The sequence below is a fragment of the Schistocerca serialis genome, chromosome 5 (assembly GCF_023864345.2).
Source record: "Schistocerca serialis cubense isolate TAMUIC-IGC-003099 chromosome 5, iqSchSeri2.2, whole genome shotgun sequence".
Lineage (NCBI taxonomy): Eukaryota > Metazoa > Arthropoda > Insecta > Orthoptera > Acrididae > Schistocerca > Schistocerca serialis.
Window position 1 is genome coordinate 367,508,320 of NC_064642.1, and position 23,096 is coordinate 367,531,415.

Here is a 23,096-nt window from a genome sequence, read left to right on the forward strand (position 1 = left end):
TCTCGTGGTCGTGGGGTAGCGTTCTCGCTTCCCACGCCCGGGTTCCCGGGTTCGATTCCCGGCGGGGTCAGGGATTTTCTCTGCCTCGTGATGGCTGGGTGTTGTGTGCTGTCCTTAGGTTAGTTAGGTTTAAGTAGTTCTAAGTTCTAGGGGACTTATGACCACAGCAGTTGAGTCCCATAGTGCTCAGAGCCATTTGAACCATTTTTTTGTCTACCCAGACAGAGCCCCACTTGCCTGGGTAAGCCTAATACAACTGGGGGCGGCAAGTTCCCCAGAGGTCGCCCGCTAGCAACTGTTCTATCTCAACAGTCATGCATCTCCTCGGCGCGCAGCACACCTTGAGATTGAGGGTTTTTTTTATAGAAGTTTATACCATCCTCGCGACCCAGTCAGTTAAGTCAAGACCCCCAGGCTCTGTACCGTACAACGTTCCACCGTCGCGCCTTATGGTGGTCGTTGAAGCACGCTCAGAGCTTACAGTATTGAGGACTGATGGCGCTTCCCAGTCCCCAGCTCAGGGACCCTGGGGTCGCCAAGCCCATACCCAGCAACTAAATGCTGAGCCCCCTGAGGGCTTTACAAATTGTAAATAGCCTTTCGCTCCCTGTGTTTTACCCCTGCTACCTTCAGAATTTGAAAGAGAATTCAGTCTATATTGTCAAAAATTGTCTCTAAGTCTACAAATGCTAGAAAAGTAGGTTTGCCTTTCCTTAATCTCCTAAGGTCAGTATTGCCTCACGTGTTCCAAAATTTCCACGGAATCCAAACTGATGTTCCCCAAGGTCGGCTTCTACCAGTTTTTCCATTCATCTGTAAAGAATTAGTGTCAGTAGTTTGCAGCCGTGACATATGAAACTGATAGCTCGGTAATTTTCACACCTGCCAGCACTTGCTTTCTTTGGGATTGGAATTATTATATTCTTGATGTCTGCGGGTGTTTCTCCTGTCCCATACATCTTGCTCATCAGATGGTAGAGTTTTGTCACGGCTGGCTCTCCCAAGGCTATCAGTAGTTCTAATTGAATGTTATCTACTCCAGGGGCCTTGTTTCGAGTTAGGTCTTTCAGTCAAGTTCTTCACACAGTATTATATCTCTAATTTCATCTTCACCTACGTCCTCTTCCATTTTCATAATATTGCCCTCGAGTACATCGCCCTTGTACACACCCTCTATACAGGGTGGTCCATTGATAGTGACCGGGCCAAATATCTCACGAAATAAACATCAAACGAAAAAAACTACTGATTTCCCCCTTCAAGCTATACAAGTTTCGTTCTTTGTAGTGTTTTCCTTTGACGCTTATTTCTTGAGATATTTGGCCCGGTCACAATCAATGAACCACCCTGTATATTTCTTCCACCTTTCTGCTTTCCCTTCTTTGCTTGGAACCGGTTTTTCCATCTGAGATCTTGATATTCATACAAATGGTTCTCTTTCCTTCAAAGGTCTCTCTAATTTTCCTGTAGGAAGTGTCTATCTTACCCCTAGTGAGATATGCCTCTACATCCTTACATTTGTCCTCTAGCCATCCCTGCTTAGCCATTTTGCACTTACCGTCGATCTCATGTTTGAAACGATTGTATTCCTTCTTGCCTGCTTCATTTACTACATATTTATAGTGTCTCCTTTTAGCGATTAAGTTCAATATCTCTTCTGCTGCCCAATGATTTCTACTAGCCCTACTGGGTGTTGTGTGATGTCCTTAGGTTAGTTAGGTTTAAGTAGTTCTAAGTTCTAGGGGACTGATGACCATAGTGCTCAGAGCCATTTTTCTACTAGCCCTCGTCTTTTTACCTAATTGATCTCTCAAGGCTACCTATTCGTCTTCTACTGTATTTCTTTACCCAGTTCTTGTCAATCGTTCCGTAATGCTCTTTGTGAAACTCTCTACAGCCTCTGGTTACTACAGTTTATCCAGGTCCCATCTCCTTAAATTCCCACCTTTTTGCAGTTTCTTCGGTTTTAATCTACAGTTCATAACCAATCGATTGTGGTCAGAGTCCACATCTGACCCTGGAAATGTCTTACAATTTAAAACCTTGTTCCTAAATCTCTGTCTTACCATTATGTAACCTGTCTGAAACCTTCCAGTCTCCAGGCCTCTTCCACGTATATAACCTTCTTTCATGATTCTTAAACCAAGTTTTAGCTATGCTTAAGTTATTCTCTGTGCCAAATTCTACCAGGTGGTTTCCTCTTTCATTCCTTACCCCCATTCCATATTGACCTACTACTTTTCCTCCTCTTCTGTTTCGTACTATCTAATTCCAGTGACCCATGACTATTAAATTTTCGTCTACCTTCACTACTTGAATAATTTTTTTTATCTGTTCGTACATTTCTTTATTCTCTTCGTCATCTGCGGAGCTAGTTGGCTTGTAAACTTGTACTACTATGATAGGCGTGGGCTTCGTGTCTATCTTGGCTACAATAATGCGGTCACTATGCTGTTAGTGGTAGCTTACCCGTGCTCCCATTTTTTATTCATTATTAAACCGACTCCTGCATCAGCTTTAAATGATTTTGCAGTTATAACTCTGTATTCTTATTCCCCCTGCCACCGAACTGCACTAATTCACACTATAACTTTATCCTATCCATTTCCGTTTTTAAATTTTCTAACCTACCTGCCCGATTAAGGGATCTGACATTCCACGCTCCGATCCGTAGAATGACAATTTTGTTTCCCGTGATAACGACATCCTCCTGAGTAGTCCCCTCCCGGAGATCCGAATGGGGGATTATTTTACTTCAGGAATATTTTACCCAGAAGGACACCATCATTTAATCATACAGTAAAGCTGCATGCCCTCGGGAAAAATTACGGCTGTAGTTTCTCCTTGCTTTCAGCCGTTCGCAGTACCAGCACAGCAAGGCCGTTTTGGTTAATGTTACAAGGCCAGATCAGTCATGGTTGGTTGGTTGTTTGGGGGAAGAGACCAAACAGCAAGGTTATCAGTCTCATAGGATTAGGTAAGGATGGGGAAGGAAGTCGGCCATGCCCTTACAAAGAAACCATCCCGGCATTTGCCTCGAGCGATTTATGGAAATCGCGGAAAACCTAAATCAGGATGGCCGGAAGCGGGATTGAACCGTCGTCCTTCCGAATGCGAGCAGATCAGTCAATCATCCAAACTGTTGCCCCTGTAACTACTGAAAAGGCAGCTGCCCCTCTTCAGGAAACACACGTTTGTCTGGCTTCTCCTTTGTGGTTGCACCTACAGAACGGCTATCTGCATCGCTAAGGCACGCAAATTTCCTCACGAACGGTAAGGTCTATGGTTCATCGGCCAGTCGTATAACATAAAGGAGAAAAAAGCATATGAAAATATACTAAAGCCTCGGATTAAAACTGATTTGCAGGAAGTATAATGACCGATAACGGGTAATAAAAATCAGTATTTAAAAGTAATTTGCATATGTGTTTCCGTCCACGGATATTGTAGAATGTGTGGTTTGCGGCTGTGCACGCATAAAAACATATATTTTATCAAAAGAATTGTAGCTACTACGAAATCAGCAGTCACAAACTTCGTAATAAAATCTTCTAAGGCTTCCAGCCGCGTCACGTGGCCAATATCCACGAGCTTAGGAAAGAGCTCTCCTCGGCCATTGTCAAGTGGTAAATGATTTGCTGCGTCGCCGTTACTTCGCCGTTATATGGTCGCACTGCTGTCTGTACGTCATTGGCGCCCCTTCCTCGACGCATGTGTTAATGTTTTCGTCCCTCGCGATGACCGGGTACCAGGCTTTGCTGAGCTGCAGATCGCTGCAACCGCCATATCAGTGTGGCTGCTACTACGTCGCCCAAACAGTACGTACGCACTGTGGAGCAACACCTACGCAGTCTGAAAAATCAGTCATGGCAGAACACGCTTTAGAAAATCGACACTGAACTCTGTTCGAGAAACATCTGTCGTTATGAGGACGAAGGGATATAAAGCAATCTATAGAAATAAAAATAAAAAAACACTATCAATAAGGACGGCGGTTTGCAGCTAAGTATAGCCTGAGACCAGAACATCGCGAGGTTGAAGCGGGCGCATGGACGCGTGACGAAAATATGGCGAGGAAGAGAGCACGAGGCCCACGAGAAAGACAGGCCGCGGCGGTTACACCAAGAAGGTAAACCTGAACTCCCTCACTCGCTTAGCTCAGCAGACAAAATGCATTTCTCGACCTGTTAATTCGCAACTGTGCATGTACGTACTAACGAGAATTGCATCTTCTACTGGAATCTGCTATTATGAAATATTGCTGATAAACAGTACAACAACAAAATTTCATTTAAGATCAATACTCGATATAAATGGTATAACTGCCTGTTTACAGCATTTAGTATCTTCTGCGCAACAGTCGTCATTTAATAGAAGAAGAGGTGCCTTATGCAACTGATGATCATTTTGGCATGATTTAATTTTATTGTACCCCAGTACAGTCGTAAAAAATTATAAGTAGGCCTATGGAATTCCAATCATTGTAGGACTAATAACAGTGAGATTCAATAATATCGGATTCCAGCAGAAGATGCAGTTCTCGTTTGTACGAACACACCTAGTTGCGAGTTAACAGATGTAGGATCGTAGTTTGTCTGCCGAATTGAGCGAGCGAGCGAGCTCAGGCCTAACTTCGTGACGTTCGCGCCACGACCTGTGTTTCTCGTGGGTCTCGAAGAGAGCACCAGTGACGTCACAGACAACAGAGCGGCTACAAAACGGCGAGGCCACGGCGAGACGGCATTCATTTATTACTTGTCAACGGCTGAGGAGAGCTCGGTAGAAATCTAGCGATCGTTATTAAAGTTAATAAATCCATCAAGAAGTCTAGGCGAGCATTTATGCTGGAAAGAGCAGACAAGCATTTGTGACCATCCTACTTGGACAATGGATGGACACCATTTAGTTCCAACATGATGAAAGTACAGGAATTGTGGGCCTGGTTTAAAGAGACTGTAAATTGCGCTCTAGAGAGGTACACGCCGAGTAAATGGGTAAAGGACGAATGAGACCCACAATGGTTTAGTAACAAAATTCGGGAAATACTGAGGAACCAGAGGTTGTTGTATTCTCGGTTCAAAAAAGAACGCGGAAATGTCGTTTGGCAAAATTAGTAGAAATTCGTGCGTATATAAGAAGATCGATGCACGAAACATACAACACTTCCATATGTACATGCATTCTCCACAAGCCATCTTATGGAACAAGGTGGATGGTATCACATACCACTACTAGTCATTTGCTTTCCTGTTCCACTCTTACACAGAGTGAGGGGAAAAGCCAAAATTATCTCAGCTTATCTTCGTTGTCCTTGCGCGAAATGTATATTGGCAGCAGTATAATTGTTCCGCAGTCGGCTTCAAATACCAGATATCTAAATTTTCTCAATAATATCTCGCGAAGAAAACGACGTCTTCCCCTCCAGGGAAGCCCCAAAGCATTCCTAAAGTACTTGCACGCTGATGGAACGTAACTAACAAATCTAGATGCACGCCTCTGAATCGCTCTGATATTTTCGTTGAAATCGACCTGATGGGAATTCCAAACGCTTGGGTCGCACCAGTGTTCTATACGCTGCCTCCTTTATAGGTGAGCTACACATTCCCAAAATTCTCCCAATAAAACTAACTCATACATTCGCCTTCCCACCAACCTAAAGCATTCATTCTACTTCATGTCTATGAACGCTACAAATAATTCAATACCTTCTCTTGCTGACAGTACGGGAAATGTTACTGATGATAAACAGAAGGCCGAAATTCTAAACCTGGCTTTCAAAAACTCGTTTACGATAGAGGACTGCAGCACCATTCCCCCTTTCAATTATCGGACAAACGAAAGGATGGCTGACATAGTTTTTTTTTTTTTTTTTGGTTATGGTTTTAGGGCGCAAAACTGCAACGGTCATTAGCGCCCAGTCTGAGGCTTAGGAAAAGGCAGAAATGGGAACGAAACTCAAAAAATTGGAGAAACTAAAAATAGAAGAAAAGCTTAAAAAACCACTATAGAAGGGGATTGGTTGTCCCCAAAAAGAGCTTCAAATGACTGACGTCATCTCACTGGCACTAATAAACTCGAGAACGCGATTGGCTGAGTGCGTGTCATCTGCTAAAATGGAAGATATATCAGGCGACAGCTGTAGACGGACGCGTAACGGAGTAAAATAGGGGCACTCAAGTAAAAGGTGTCTTACTGTCCACAGCTGAGAGCAGTGGGGACAGAGTGGGGAGGATCACCACTTAAAAGATGTCTATGGCTAAAAAGACAGTGCCCTATCCGGAGTCTAGTTAAAATTACCTCCTCCCGATGACGCGTTCGGGAGGAAGAGGTCCAAGCACAGGGAAGAGCTTTCACGTCCCGCAATTTATTATTGGGAAGTGTCGACCAATGTGCGTGCCATAAAAGAGTAACACGACGACATAAAACACTCCGTAGATAGGCGAAGGGAATCGTGCGAATAGCTGGCTGAAGAAGAGAGACTGCAGCCTTGGCGGCTATATCGGCAGCCTCATTTCCACAGATACCAACGTGTTCTGGGATCCAGAGGAACGCCACAGAGACGCCCCCCCAAGTGGAGCAAGTGGAGGCAGTCCTGAATCCGGTGGACCAGAAGGTGGACATGGCACAGAGCTTGGAGACTGAGGAGAGAGCTGAGAGAATCTGAACAGATAACATACTGTATTCGCTGATGGCGACGGATGTATTGGACAGCCTGGAGAACAGCGTAAAGCTCTGCAGTATAAACCGAACACTGATCGGGAAGCCGAAATCGATTTGGGGTGTCGCCAACAATATATGCACTCCCTACACCTAACAATGTTTTCGAGCCATCAGTGTAAATAAATGTGGCTTCCTTCATTTGTGCGTATATAGCAGCAAATGCCCGACGATAAACAAGTGAAGGGGTACCATCCTTGGGAAATTGACAAAGGTCACGGAGCAGGCAGGTCGGGGGACGGAGCCAAGGCGGCGCTGTACCCCAAGTTGTCAAGAAGGTTTTAGGAAAGCAGAAGGAAAGAGAATGGAGCAGTTGACGGAAGCGGACTCCCGCTGGTAGTAGGGAGGAAGGGCGGCCTGCATACCCTAAATCCAAGGAGGCGTCGAAAAAATGTCATGGGCCGGATTAGCAGGCATGGACTGCTCGCCGATTGGACAGCGGAGGTTCAGCAGTCTCAGCATAAAGGCTTTCCACAGGGCTGGTGTAAAAAGCTCCAGACACTAAACGTAATCCACGGTGGTGGATAGATTCGAGACGCCGAAGAATAGACGGCCGAGCAGAGGAGTAAACTATGCTTCCATAGTCCAATTTCGAGCGCACTAAGGTGCGGTAGAGGCGGAGAAGGACCACTCGGTCCGCTCCCCAGGAGGTACCATTCAGGACACGGAGGGTATTGAGGGATCGCAGATAGCGAGTCGAAAGATAGGAAACGTGGGAGGACCAGCACAGTTTTCTGTCAAACATAAGACCCAAGAACTTAGCGACGTCCGAAAACTGACGGTTGACAGGTCCTGGATGTAAGGAAGGTGGAAGAAACTCCATACGACGCCAAAAATTAACACAAACGGTCTTACTGGGAGAAAAGCGGAAGCCTGTTGCGATGCTTCAAAAGTGGAGGCGATCGAGACATCCTTGGACACGTCGTTCAAGAAGGCTGGTCCGTTGAGAGCTGTAGTAGATCACAAAATCGTCCACAAAGAGGGAGCCCGAGACATCGGGAAGGAGACAGTCCATAATTGGATTTATGGCAATGGCAAACAGTACAACACTTAGCACGGAGCCCTGGGGTACCCCGTTTTCTTGGGAGTAAGTACGGGAGATAGTAGTGTTCACCCGCACTCTAAATGTGCGCTCTGCCATAAATTCGCGAAGAAAAATGGGCAGCCGACCTCGAAAGCCCCAAGAGAACAGTGTGCGGAGGATGCCTGTCCTCCAACAGGTATCGTATGCTCTCTCCAGGTAAAAAAATATTGCTACTGTTTGGCGTTTCCGGAGAAAATTGATGATATAAGTGGAGAGAGCAAAAAGATGGTCAACTGCAGAACGATCCTTTCGTAAACCGCATTGGGCAGGTGTTAAAAGACTGCGACTGCAGGACTCCAGCCACCAAGCTATACGGCTATTCACCATACGCTCCAAAACCTTATATACACTACTCGTGAGAGAAGTGGGGCGATAGCTAGAGGGGAGATGTTTGTCCTTTCCATGTTTCGGAACAGGAACGACGATAGCTTGCCGCCATGGTCTGGGAAAAGTACTGTCGGTCCAAATTCGATTATAAAGGCGAAGGAGGTAACGCAGAATATGGGTTGATAAATGCAGCAACATTTGGATGTGGATACCATCCGGTCCTGGGGCGGAGGAGCGAGAAGAAGAGAGTGCATGTTGGGGTTCCCGCATGGAGAAAACAGTATTATAGCTTTCGCGATTTTGAGAGGAGAAAGCAAGAGGTTGCACTTCCGCTGCACGTGTCTTCGCGAGAAACGCTGGATGGTAATTTGAAGAGCTCGAAATCTCAGCAAAGTGTTGACTCAATGAGTTAGAAATTGCGACGGGGTCCACTAACGTATCATGCGCGACAGTGAGCCCAGAGACCGGGGAGAAGCTAGGCGCGCCAGATAACCGTCGAATCCGACTCCAAACTTCCGAGGAGGGAGTGCAGGTGTTAAATGAGCTAGTAAAGAAGTCCCAGCTTGCCTCCTTGCTATCGCGGATGACGCGACGGCATGGCGCACGGAACTGCTTATAGCGGATACAGTTGGCCAAAGTAGGATGGTGGCGGAAAACGCGAAGAGCACGTCGCCGCCTACGTATTGCGTCACGGCATGCCTCGTTCCACCAAGGAACTGGGGGGCGCCGGGGCAATTCGGAGGTGCGTGGTATTGAACGTTCCGCAGCTGTAAGAATAACGTCTGTAATATGTGTGACCTCATCGTCGACGCTAGGAAAGTGATGGTCATCGAATGTCGCTAGAGACGAAAAAAGTGTCCAATTGGCTTGGGCAAACTTCCAGCGTTGCGGGCGCATGTATGGCAGTTGAGGATGCAGTCTAAGGACACATGGAAAGCGGTCACTCGAGTGTGTATCATCAAGCGCCGAGCTAGCGGAACAGTACCGACCGAAAGGTCCAAAAGAGAGAAATTTGTCGTGGAGGCAGACAAAATTGTAGGGTCCCCTGTGTTGAGGCAAACAAGATCCGCTTGGCGGAAGACGTCTATCAATAGTGAGCCACGCGGACAAGGATGTGGAGATCCCCAAAGCGGGTGGTGGGTATTGAAGTCCCCAACCAGCAAATAGGGTGGTGGAAGCTGACCAAGAAGATGAAGGAGATCAGCTCGTGCCATTGGTGTGGACGATGGAATGTATACAGTACAAAGAGAGAAGGTGTATCCAGAAAGGGAAAGACGGACTGCGACAGCTTGGAAGGAAGTGTTTAAGGGGATTGGGTGATAATGGAGAGTATCATGGAGAAGAATCATAAGTGCCTTCAACAGAGGGGAGATCAAATCGAACAGACTGAAAATGGGGGAGAACAAAGCGGTCGTGGGGATGCAGCTTTGTTTCCTGAAGACAGAAGATGACTGGCGAGTAGGATCGTAAGAGGATCGACTCAAATGCCGCGGATATTCCAGTGCATAATGGACATTGGGTGAACAGAAAATGAAGGCATGTGACCAAGGTTGCCTCAGCTCAACGACTGCTCAGAGCTTGCGACCGACAGCAAGGAACGGCAATCAGCCGAAGGCAGAAGATCCTGATCCATAGGTTGTTCAGGAACAACTCCTGCCACCAGCGATCTGCCGGTTGATCGGCCGCCAGCAGTGCGCCTTGGCGACACAGAAGACGGCCGAGGGCGGTTACCGCCAGGTGGTGCTGTAGATGAGACACGCCTTAGCGGAGGAGAGGAACTGGGTTTCTTATTAGCCTTCTTGGAAACATGATGTTTAGATAAAGGAGGAACCGATGGTTGTGAGGTTGGGGTTCGTAAAAAATCTTCACGAGTATGCTCTTTTTTGGAAGTCTTGGTGCCTGACTTTTGGACTCGAGATTTAGCAGAACCCGATGAAGGGTGAGCCATAGAGTGAGCAGGCGAAAGTGGGGAGGTTGAACGGGCGATCTTTGTGCTGGCCGATCTGACGACCGTGGCACTAAAGGTGAGATCACAAGTCTGCGTGGCCGCCTCCTTTGTTGGCCGAGGAGAGGCAAGGACAGTGCTGTATTTTCCTGTCTGAGGCACAGTGGGCTTTCGACTAGCGAATAATTTTCGAGCAGCTAAGGTCGACACCTTTTCCTTCACTCTGATTTCCTGAATGAACTTTTCGTCTTTAAAAATGGGGCAGTCTCTAGAGGAAGCAGCGTGGTCACCCATACAGTTGATGCAACGAGGGGATGGAGGTGGACAAGCACCCTCATGGGCATCCTTGCCACACGTAACACATTTGGCCAGATTGGAACAGGACTGGCTGATGTGATTGAACCGTTGACACCGATAGCAACGCGTAGGGTTTGGGATGTAAGGGCGAATGGAAATTATCTCATAGCCCGCTTTGAATTTATATGGGAGTTTAACTTTGTCAAATGTCAAGAAGACAGTATGGGTTGGAATGATGTTCGTGTCAACCCTTTTCATGACTGTGTACAGCCGTTACGCCCTGGTCAGACAGGTAGTGTTGAATTTCCTCATCGGACAATCCGTCGAGGGAGCGCGTATAAACGACCCCACGTGAGGAATTTAAAGTACAGTGCGCTTCCACCCGTACAGGGAAGGTGTGTAGCAGTGACGTATGCAGCAATTTTTGTGCCTGGAGGGCACTGACTGTTTCTAACAACAAGGTGCCATTTCGTAATCTGGAACAAGACATTACAGGACCTGCAATTGCGTCGACACCTTTCTGAATAATGAAAGGGTTGACCATGGAGAAGTCGTGACCTTCGTCAGACCGAGAAACAACAAGGAACAGTGGCAACGATGGAAGGACTCGCTGTGGCTGAGACTCATTGAACTTATGCTTGTGAGCGGACATAGTAGAAGATGAGGAAACCATTGCGAAAGTATCCCCCATGATTACCGGCATCTCCAATGGCGCGCTCCTTCCTTGTGGGGGCCCTCTCTGAGGACACTCCCGCCTTAGGTGATTGTTCACACCTCGGGTCACACCTCCCGAGAAACGGACGGAGGGACCAATCGGCACTTTCGGAAGGTATCAGCTCGGGTAATCACCCCTCCCTCGGCCTGGCCGTTACCAGGGGGTACGTACGTGTCCTACCTGTCTACCCGGGGCGAGGAATTACGCGTTACCCCGTCACCGGCTATGCATGGAAATTCGTGGGCCGGCCTTCAGACACGCACGGGGAGGAAAATAGAGAAAGGGAAAAAGCAAAGGGAAAGGAAAGAAGAGAGGTCTCAAACGCCGCAGCGGAGAAAAGGGCAGAGAGAAGAGGTAAGGAAAAGAGAAGGACAAAGGAAGGACGAAGACTTGCAAGCAGAGAAAGCAAAGAATGTGTTATATTTTCGAGCGTCCGTCTCCCGACGTAGGCACAAAACATACTCCCAGAGGGGGAGAAAGGGAAGGAAAGAGGCGGAGGTGGGGGGGGGGGCGAAGATGGGGGATGATGAAGGATGCGGAAAGGGAAGGTATGCAGCCCGGAAAGGAAGGAAGGCCACATTAGCTCAGGGTCCCGTGCTCGCTACGCACGTATCCACAAAAGAGTTGTGGACCCCCTGGGGTGGGGGGGGGGGGGCTGACATAGTGTTTAGTGTATCTGTGATTGTAAAACAGTTAAGATCCTTAGACGCCAGAAAGGCATCTGGCCCATACGGTTTCCCTATAAGATTTTATATTGACTATGTTACAAATATAGTACACTTATCCATCATCTATCAGAGATCATTGGAATGGCGGAAAGTTCCACGGGACTGGAAGAAGGCCCAGGTCATAGCAATCTATAAAAAGAGTAGAAAATCGGATGCTCATAATTAGCAGCCAATTTCACTGACATCGATTTGTTGTAGAATCATGGAACATATTTTGTATTCAGACATAATGACCTTTCTAGACCCTGAGAAGCTCATCTGCAGAAACCAGCACAGTTTGAGGAAACAGCGGTCATGCGAGACACAGCTGGCCCTCTTTGTGCATGATAAACAACAGACTCTAGATACGGGCTCCCAGGTTGCTGCCATATTTCACGACCTTCGAAAGGCGTTCCACTCAGTTCCGCACTGTCGCTTGCTATAAGAAGTGCGCGCTAACGGTCTATCCAATGACATATGCGGTTGGATAGAAAGTTTTCTAACAGACAGGGAGCAGTATGTCGTCCTGAACGGGGTAACTTCAACAGAAGCAAGAGTAACTTCAGGTGTGCAACAGGATAGCGAATAGATCCTCTGCTTTTTACGATTTACATAAACGATCTGGTTGAATGTATTGACAGCGGCGTTAGAGTGTTTGCCGATGATGCTGTAGTCTACAGGAAAGTAGTATCACACGAAAGTTTTGAACAAATAAATGAGGTTTTGCAGAAAATAAATACGTGGTGTAACGACTGGCAGTTATCTCTCAATATTAATAAGTGCAACGTACTGCGTATAACAAGGCGAAAATCACCATTAATATACGAGTACAAAATAAATTCCCAGTCTTTGGAAGCGGTAACATCAGTCAAGTATCTGGGTGTGACTATTCGAAATGATCTCAAATGGAATGATCAGATTACACAAGTAACGGGTAAGGCGAACTCTAGATTGCGGTTTATTGGTAGAATCCTGAAGCGATGCAGTCCTTCAACAAAGGAAATAGCTTACAATACATTAGTTCGTCCAGTCTTAGAGTATTGTTCGTCTGTATGGGACCCTTACCAGTTGGGTCTGATTCAAGAGATTGAGAGGGTCCAAAGAAGAGCGGTAAGATTCGTGACTGGTACATTTAGCCATCGCGAGAGCGTTACCAATCTAATAGAAAGTTTGAAGTGGGACACACTTGCAGATAGACGACGCGCTAAACAGAAGGGGCTGCTCTCTAAATTCCAAAATCCAATCTTCACCGCGGATGTAGAGCATATATTATTACCACCAACTTTCAAATCGCGTAATGATCATCATTCAAGGATAAGGAAAATAAGAGCTCTTACTGAGGCGGTCAGAAAGTCGTTTTTCTCTCGCGCGATCCGCGAGTGGAACAGAGGGTGAAAGGGGGGGGGGGGGGGAAGAATTTGGCGCGAATTGTGCCCTCTGCCACACATTGCTTCGTGGCTAGCGGAGTATATATATGTAGATATCCCTCTTCTACGTTATGGCTACATATTCTATCGTTGCGACTGTGTCTAGAAGCACACTACTAATGCTGTATTTGAAAGTTGCAGGATAGTTTTACCTACTCATCTGCATTTTGCTGCATGTACAGCAAGCTGCTATTCGTCACACCAAATAGAAATTCTAACTGTGTTCTGTATCCTCCAACAATCAGTCAACGACGGTATTTTCCCATATAATACAGTATCATCAGCAAACAGTCCGAGACTCCGAGACTACTGCTCATCTTAAACGTCAAAACATTTATGTACGTAGATAATTACACTTCCCGGGACCTCCTGACGACGCTCTTGTCTCAGATCAGGCGCGGCTCGTGATTCCCCTACTTGGGAAAGTACCATTACAAATCAGTCTGTCACCAGAACCAAGATTTCTGGAGTGGGACTTGGAGGTGGGTGGGTAATACCACACACTACCCAAACATTAAGATCTAACTCGAAACAAGGCCCTGGGAGTAGACAACATTCCATTAGAACTACTGATAGCCAGCTCCTACAAAACTCTACCATCTGGTGATCTGGTGAGCAAGATGTATGGGACATGTGAAACCCTCAGACTTCGAGAAGAATATAATAATTCCAATCCCAAAGAAAGCAGGTGTTGACAAGTGTGAAAATTACCGAACTATCAGTTTAATAAATCACGGATGCAAAATACTAAAAAGAATTATTTACAGACGAATGGAAAAACTGGTAGCAGCCGACCTTGGGGAAGATCATTTCGGGTTCCGTAGAAATGTTGGAACAGGTGAGGCAATACTGACGCTACTACTCATCTCGAAGATAGATTAAGGAAAGGCAAACCTACATTTCTAGCATTTGTAGACTTAGAGAAAGCTTTTGACAATGGTGACTAAAATACTCTCTTTCAAATTCTGAAGGTGGCAGGGGTAAAATACAGGGAGCGAAAGGCTATTTAGAATTTGTACAGAAACCAGAAGGAGTTATAAGAGTTGAGGGGCATGAAAGGGAAGCAGGGGTTGGGAAGGGAGTGAGACAGGGCTGTAGCCTACCCCCGATGTTATTCAATATGTATATTGAACAAGCAGTAAAGGAAACAAAAGAAAAATTCTGAGTAGGAATTAAAATCCATGGAGAAGAAATAAAAACTTGGAGATTAGCCGATGACAATGTACGTATGTCAGAGATAGCAAACTACCTGGAAGAGCAGCTGAACGGAATGGACAGTGTCTTGAAAGGAGGTTATAAGATGAACATCAACAAAAGGAAAACGAGGATAATGGAATGTAGTCGAATCAAATCGGGCGATGTTGAGGGAATCAGATTAGGAAATGAGACAAAGTAGTAAATGAGTTTTGCTATGCCTTGTGGAGGCATGTCAAGGAGGATCCAAGAACCTTACAATGCACGGAGTGGGGCAACATCGTTTTTAATGTTACACACCAGCAAATTTTAATTTTACAGATGTGCACTTTTGTCAGACTGTCTTTAGTCTGGTTGCTCTTTTGTTTTTGTTTCAAAGTCAAGTAATTTTTTTTTTTTAGTTTTATAAATCTTATTCTGTCAACTCCTGCTCAGTTTGAATTTAAGCCCACACGGAATTGATTGTTACTGGGACAAAAGCTTTTCAAACAATTTGTGTCAGAGCGGCAGTCAAATGAAAATCGAACACCCACCACAACAGGACCATGGAATGGTTCCATTCAAAGTAATCATCACATTCATTAATATATTTACCCTATTGGCAGATGAGACGATTAATTCCGGTTTCGTAGAACGCGGCCGTCCTCTTACAGATCCACAACCACACCCACTCTTGCACTGCCTGGTCCGACTGAGACCAAAGTGCATGTGTTTCTTCGGGTAGCTACAGATGCGAAAATCACTCGGTGTGAAATATCCGGGCAGTACGTAGGGCGCTGAGGTGTTTCCTAAGCAAATCACTGAAGTGTGGGGACGGGTGTTATCGTGCAACCGTGCGACAGAATTCCGACAACCCGAGAACAAATGGCAAAGCCACCAGTGGAAACATCACAAACCTCCTTCGCCAAAGTGATCCAAAGCTGTTTACTCAAGTTCTGTTAAAGTCGTGACGCCCTTCTTCGATTGTTGGGTCCTTCTGAATGTCGAGTTCGTCGAGCGTGGAACCACAATCAACGTGCAGCGCTATGAAGTCACTTTGCAGAAACTGCGAGGTGTCATGAAGTCAAATCGCTTGAGGAGGTGAGCAAAAGGTCAGAACAGTCGAAGACGAAGGTCATCATGAACTGTCGGACGGCGAGGACGAGCGGTTCTAGGCGCTACAGTCTGGAACCGCGCGACCGCTACGGTCGCAGGTTTGAATCCTGCCGCGGGCATGGATGTGTGTGATGTCCTTAGGTTAGTTAGGTTTAAGTAGCTCTACGTTCTAGGGGACTGATGACCTCAGAAGTTAAGTTCCATAGTGCTCAGGGCCATTTGACCCATTTTTCATCATGAACTTACCAGAACTTCCGTGAGCAGCTTTGGATTTCTTTGCGGGGAGATGTAGGATGTTTCTACTGTTGGTTTTGCCATTTTCCCTTGTGCTGTCAGAATGCTGTTGGAGGGAATCATCCTGTTGCACGCTAATGCCCGCCCCCACATTGCCAATGTGACAAAGGCTACGCTTCAGCACTTTGGTCGGAAAGCACTGCAACATCCTCTATATAGCCCAAATCTTTCACTGTGTGATTTTCACATCATTGACGACCTGAAGAAAGATTTTAATTTCATTCAGACGAGGAAGTGCAAGTGAGGGTGCGGTTGTGGATCCATCAGCGGTCGACCGCGTCCTACGAAACAGGGATCGCCGGCCGCGGTGGCCGTGCGGTTCTAGGCGCTGCAGTCCGGAACCGCGGGACTGCTACGGTTGCAGGTTCGTATCCTGCCTCGGGCATGGTTGTGTGTGATGTCCTTAGGTTAGTTAGGTTTAACTTGTTCTAAGTACTAGGGGAGTGATGATATAAGATATTAAGTCCCATAGTGCTCAGAGCCATTTGAAACAGGGATCGATTATTTCGTCTCGTATTGGGATAAATGTTTTAACAAGTGTGGTGATTACTTTTGAATGGACCCATTCCATGGTCACTTTGTGCCGGGTGTTGGGTTTTCAGTTGACTTGTTGGCGCTGTAACTTATGAACATATTAACACTTGGTTGCAAACCCAGCCCCGAAATTGGTGGGAGAAGGAATCAGAATTGCGTTTTAACTACTTTGACGGCAATTCTGTGAGCGAATGGGAAGTGCCATTTTCTTCATACTAAAGTGACAGCCGGAATATCTCGTTTATAGTCAGTCACACTTCACACATCAGGTGCTGATGAGGTGAACTTTGCTTCTGGATAACAAGTCACTCTAGACCCCAACAACAATTGCGCATCAAAAAAGTCGCTTCATTGTTTGCTTACCTGGTAGATAGTGATCAGTGTTCCCCGGATCTCGAGCTCGGCTATCTCGACGAGATAGCAAGGGGAGGCGACCAGGACGATGCACTGCGCGATGGCTCCGATGACGCGGGACAGCATCAACTCCCAGGGTTGTGTGGCGAAGATCTGGATCAGCCAGAGCGCCGAGTGGGGGAACACAGTGAACAGCAACATCCGCTTGCGGCCCACGATGTCAACTAGGTGGCCGATGAAGAGCATGGGGAACACCATGGAGAGCGAGCTCGACGCGATGATCCAGGAGGCCTCGTCTTCTGTGGTAGGGATGTGCGACGTGTTGGAGGTGAGTCGCGGCAGCACCGGCGCTCCCCAGCCCAGGAAGGCACCGAACGTCACGTAGCCCAGCGTCGCTGTGGATGTACAGCCTTGTTACAAGTGCTTGTATGAAAGGCTGCAACTCTTAACTTAAAAGGAAAAGTGTCTAGTACAGCACTGGACATGATGGACAGCTGTATGAATTCGAACAGGTACTCCCAAGAACAAGCAAAGAAACGCTACTAGCAGCAAAAAGAGGAGAATGTACCGTTAGAGAAGCCCAAATAAACAACAATTAGAAGGCCGTGACAATTTCAATCAGTGTGCCAGTGTCATTGTTGGAAAAGAGGTACATCGATGTTTTCCAATTGCAACGTCGGTGAGTTATGTTTGTTGCGTATCTGTTCTTAAGTTGTAAGTAGGGTGTTTAGGTTTTTCTACGTAAGTAGGCTGTTTAGCTTTTTATGTTCGTAACGCCACGTAGCGCTCTGTATGAAAATCGCTGACTGCGCTCTGTGCAGTCTGTGGCTGGTTGGACTCATTGTTGAAATATTCGCTAGTGTAGCGTTGGGCAGTTTGATGTGAACAGCGCGTAGCGTTGGGCAGTTGGAGGTGAGCCGCCAGCAGTGGTGGATGTGGGGACAAAGATGCCATAGTTTTGAGAGGTTACTATGAGTTGACGATCTGGACGTGTGTCCGTCAGAAAACGGAAATTTTTAAGACTGGCTGTCATGGACTGATATATATATTATGACTTTTGAACACTATTAAGGTAAATACACTCCTGGAAATGGAAAAAAGAACACATTGACACCGGTGTGTCAGATCCACCATACTTGCTCCGGACACTGCGAGAGGGCTGTACAAGCAATGATCACACGCACGGCACAGCGGACACACCAGGAACCGGGGTGTTGGCCGTCGAATGGCGCTAGCTGCGCAGCATTTGTGCACCGCCGCCGTTAGTGTCAGCGAGTTTGCCGTGGCATACGGAGCTCCATCGCAGTCTTTAACACTGGTAGCATGCCGCGACAGCGTGGACGTGAACCGTATGTGCAGTTGACGGACTTTGAGCGAGGGCGTATAGTGGGCATGCGGGAGGCCGGGTGGACGTACCGCCGAATTGCTCAACACGTGGGGCGTGAGGTCTCCACAGTACATCGATGTTGTCGCCAGTGGTCGGCGGAAGGTGCACGTGCCCGTCGACCTGGGACCGGACCGCAGCGACGCACGGATGCACGCCAAGACCGTAGGATCCTACGCAGTGCCGTAGGGGACCGCACCGCCACTTCCCAGCAAATTAGGGACACTGTTGCTCCTGGGGTATCGGCGAGGACCATTCGCAACCGTCTCCATGAAGCTGGGCTACGGTCCCGCACATCGTTCGGCCGTCTTCCGCTCACGCCCCAACATCGTGCAGCCCGCCTCCAGTGGTGTCGCGACAGGCGTGAATGGAGGGACGAATGGAGACGTGTCGTCTTCAGCGATGAGAGTCGCTTCTGCCTTGGTGCCAATGATGGTCGTATGCGTGTTTGGCGCCGTGCAGGTGAGAGCCACAATCAGGACTGCATACGACCGAGGCACACAGGGCCAACACCCGGCATCATGGTGTGGGGAGCGATCTCCTACACTGGCCGTACACCACTGGTGATCGTCGAGGGGACACTGAATAGTGCACGGTACATCCAAACCGTCATCGAACCCATCGTTCTACCATTCCTAGACCGGCAAGGGAACTTGCTGTTCCAACAGGACAATGCACGTCCGCATGTATCCCGTGCCACCCAACGTGCTCTAGAAGGTGTACGTCAACTACCCTGGCCAGCAAGATCTCCGGATCTGTCCCCCATTGAGCATGTTTGGGACTGGATGAAGCGTCGTCTCACGCGGTCTGCACGTCCAGCACGAACGCTGGTCCAACTGAGGCGCCAGGTGGAAATGGCATGGCAAGCCGTTCCACAGGACTACATCCAGAATCTCTACGATCGTCTCCATGGGAGAATAGCAGCTTGCATAGCTGCGAAAGGTGGATATACACTGTACTAGTGCCGACATTGTGCATGCTCTGTTGCCTGTGTCTATGTGCCTGTGGTTCTGTCAGTGTGATCATGTGATGTATCTGACCCCAGGAATGTGTCAATAAAGTTTCCCCTTCCTGGGACAATGAATTCACGGTGTTCTTATTTCAATTTCCAGGAGTGTACATTGATTGTTCTCTATCAAAATCTTTCATTTGCTATTCCCATCGGTAGTTAGTGTCTTCAGTAGTTACAATCTTCTATTTAGCTGGCAGTATTGACGCTCGCTGTATTGCAGTAGTTCGGAGGGCCATTCTTTTGTAGGGAATATTGAAAGTCAGATTGTGTTGCGCTACGAATATCGTGTCAGTTTAGTGATGATCAGAATAAGTAAAGAGAAAACAGTCTGAGTACGTTCAGTTTTGCTCAGGTGTTTGAAAATCAAATAACGTAAGAAGTTTACCAGTACAGTCATTCATTACATTCAAAGGGGAACTTTCAAAGTGAACTTAGTGTTGCATATGGATTTTTTTCATTTTTAGCCTCACGTCTTCTGACTGTTTTGATACTACCTGTCACAGTTTCCTGTGCCAGCCCCTTCATATCAGAGCAGCACTTGCACTCTATACCGTCGACTATACGCTGAATATATTCCAATGTACGTTTTCCCCTACAGTACCACGGAAGTTACGTGCTGATGTCTCAACATATGTCCTAGCATCTAGTCCATCTCTTTAATGTTTTCCACATATTCCTTTCGTTGTCAACTCTGTGTAGGACCTCCTCATTTTTATCTTATCAGTTTCCTAAGTTTTCAGCATCTTTCTCCAACCCCAAGTCACAAACGCTTCGATTCTCTTCTTTTCCGGTTTTTCTTGCAGTTCGTGAGTCACTTCTATAAAATGCTGTCGTCGAGACTTATACTCTCAGAATTTTACTACGCAAATTAAGGGGTGTTTGACACTAGCAGACACTTTTTTTTGTGGAAATGCTCTATTTACCTGCACTAGATTGCTGCTTATATCCTCCTTGCTTCTGTTATTTTGCTTCCAAGGAAGCAGGATTCCCTTATTTCATCTATTACATGGTCTGCAGTTTTGGTGTTACATTTACTGGTAGACATTTTTCTTTCTTCTCATTACTTTGGTATTTCTTTACTGTCATTCACTATTCTGTGTTCATTAGAAAATTCCACTCAACAGGTGCTGTAATTCTTTCTCACATTCACTAATGATACCGATGTAATGACGCGGGGTAAATCAATAAGTGAATCCCACAACGATCATTTTTTTGATCCGCCACTGTTCCTTATATAAGTGAAGGACCTTCCACTTAACATTCATCAAGCGGACTGCTACTTTTTGCAGACGATATTAATGTTACAATAAGTCCCATTAGAGAGCAAGCAACAGGAGAGATTGTTATTTATGTTTCTGAAAGTATTATCAAGCGAGCCTCTTCAAGAAATAGTCGTACCAACAACTGCAGTACAGTAGCACATGCACAGAAGCCGGTAAACAGGGTAGAATCGCCAAATTTGTGGTTGCACATGTTGGTGAAAACTTGAAGTGGAAGAAGCACATTACTGAGCTGTCAAACGACTAAGTTCAGTTACTTTTGCTATTTGTATAATTGTTAATCTTGCAAACAAACGAATCAACCTCGTGAAATATTTTGCTTATTTCCACTAAATAAGGTCCTATGGAATGATTTTCTGGGGTAATTCACCACTTAGAAAGAAAGTGTTGATAGCACAAAAACGAGCAGTGCAAATAATAAGTGGTATCTATCCACGGTCAAGATTTAAGTACCTCTTCGAGGATCTAGGCATTTTAACTACACCGTCATAATTTATCAATTCGCTACTGAAGTTCCTCATAATTAATCCATTCCACTACGAGAAGAATAGTAAAGTCCATACCTGCAACTACAGACGAAAAAATAGCCTTTATTACCTATCATCAAAGCTGAAGTTGTCCAATAACATAAAGTGCCTCATAGATAGCTAAGCAAGTTTGAAATCTAAACTAAAATCATTTTTCCTAGACAACTCCTACTCGACAGACGAATTTTTATTTAGAAAAGGTAATCTGTAAAAAAAGGGCATAGTTTTTGAATATAGCTGGAAAGGTAAATCTAAAAAAATATGTTCATTGACGTTAACGATTATCACGTATACATATCCTGTAAAAGATATAGTTCAAATGATCTATGGAACATTGAACTAACTAACTAAGCAAGCAACTCGTATCGCTGACATCCTTTCACCCTGAATTTTAATCGTATTTATATGGAATCCGTAACTGATAACTGTGATGTTGGAAAGACACCATTACATGGCCTGGATGTGTGACTTGGAATGGTTGCGTTCTCAGTGTGTCGCACCGCTGTAATGTGTGCACATAGGTGAAATGATTGCTTCCGAGAAACGAGGCCTTTGTAAGGAACTGTACATCGCTTATGGTGTTTTTAGATTGAGGAAGAAGATACGCTGCTGCTGGTTGAAACCTCACAGGATGATTCGTATTTAACTGCTCTGCAACTCCGTGAACGAACACGTTTGACTGGAAAACGTGATGTTTTGGCGGCGACAGAAATAAGCCGGAAGGTACCCGCTAAGTGACCCTTCAAAGGACATTATTTTAGAGGACAACATTATGTCCCATCATGCTTGAGCTGTATCTAACCGTAGTAATGATGAAAGGTAGACAGAACTTTAAGAGAATCGTCTGGGAGAATCACTGTGGAACGAAACAAGATACTGAAATAGTAAGGAATGAAGAGATACGTTTGAAGTTCTCTAAGGCCGTAGATATTTCGGTAATGAACACCACAGTAGCCATTTCATCTGAGGAGGATTGGAAATCTTTAAAAAGGATACTGACAGAAGCTGGACAGACAGAGGTACAAGGAAGGTACCTGCGAAGAAACCTTGGATAAGAGAAGAAATATTTGACATGCTTCCCAGAATCAAATTAAGAATAAGTCTCTTATCCTCGTTCTGACCAAGGTTTTCGAGAAGTTCCCCTTGGTTGTAAGGCAAATGCTGGAACTTAAAATCAATTTTGCCCCCTACTGGCTTGGCTGGTATTTTGCTGAAAAGTCGCTGACTCTCCAATGTGCCATCACTCTAACAGCCATTAGCGGTAATGAATGGAAATACAAAAAAAAGGAAACAGATCATATAACTTAGTACCACGATCGTTACTTACACTGACGACACTCCCGCCCTCCTAGCTGAGTCTCTACTGTATCCAGCTTATCTCTCACCAAGTCCTAAGCTGAATCATTTGTTTTTTCTTCATTTTTTATTGAACATAATGAGAATTACACACACGAAAAAATGGTGTTTTATCTGCAGAGCCTATTTTCACACGTAATCTCCATACCGTTCTGTGGCCTTCCTTCTGCGCGAAACAAGGGCGTCTATGCCCTGTCGGTACCAATCCTTGTCCTGGTGGCGGAGCTAGTGCTTCACTCTCTGAACTTCGTTTACTGACTGACGATGCAGCGCCAACTGCCGAGTCGTAATGTGTCTTTCATCGCGAATGGCAACATCAGCTCGTTGCAATACGTGAGGTGTGACAGCCGTGGATGGTCTCCCCGACCGCTGCAAATCGTGGAGTTTCGCCGAACCACTTTCTGATGACCTCCGTGCCCAGCAACAAACTGTACTTCTGTCGACAGCAGATGCTCCATAGACTTTGCATAAGCGTTTGTCAATATTCCCCACAGTTTGTCTCTGCAGTGAGAAATTCAATGACGGCACGTTGTTGCTCGTACCGTATATCACGTACAGACGCCATTCTGAAACTGTCCTGCAGCTACGCTGTCAGTCGGAAGTGACAAACGTGGCGCGCTCTATCCCAGGAGACATCAAATAATACGCAAGTAACGTTTCGCATTTGTAGCATTGTTTTCGCCCGAGAAAAAAAATGCGGTCCATTATTTTCTGGGCAACCCTCGTACAACAATGTATGTCAACCTTAGGAGCAGTTTAGTATCTTAATACGATTTTTCTATAATATAAGTACCTCTGCATTCATTCACTATTTTTTGCAGCCTAGTAGCTCCAGTATCTATCTGAA

At 46.1% G+C, this 23,096-nt stretch overlaps 1 protein-coding gene across 1 annotated transcript in view; it reads right to left on the minus strand.

Annotated features, from left to right (window-relative positions):
• The window catches only part of LOC126481399 (facilitated trehalose transporter Tret1-like), a 96,064-nt gene that overhangs the window by 49,494 nt on the left and 23,474 nt on the right, over positions 1 to 23,096 (minus strand). The window contains exon 2 of the mRNA XM_050105129.1: positions 16,700 to 17,085. Within this exon, the coding sequence (XP_049961086.1) occupies positions 16,700 to 17,085 (386 nt within the window). The remainder of the gene's footprint in view (positions 1 to 16,699; positions 17,086 to 23,096) is intronic.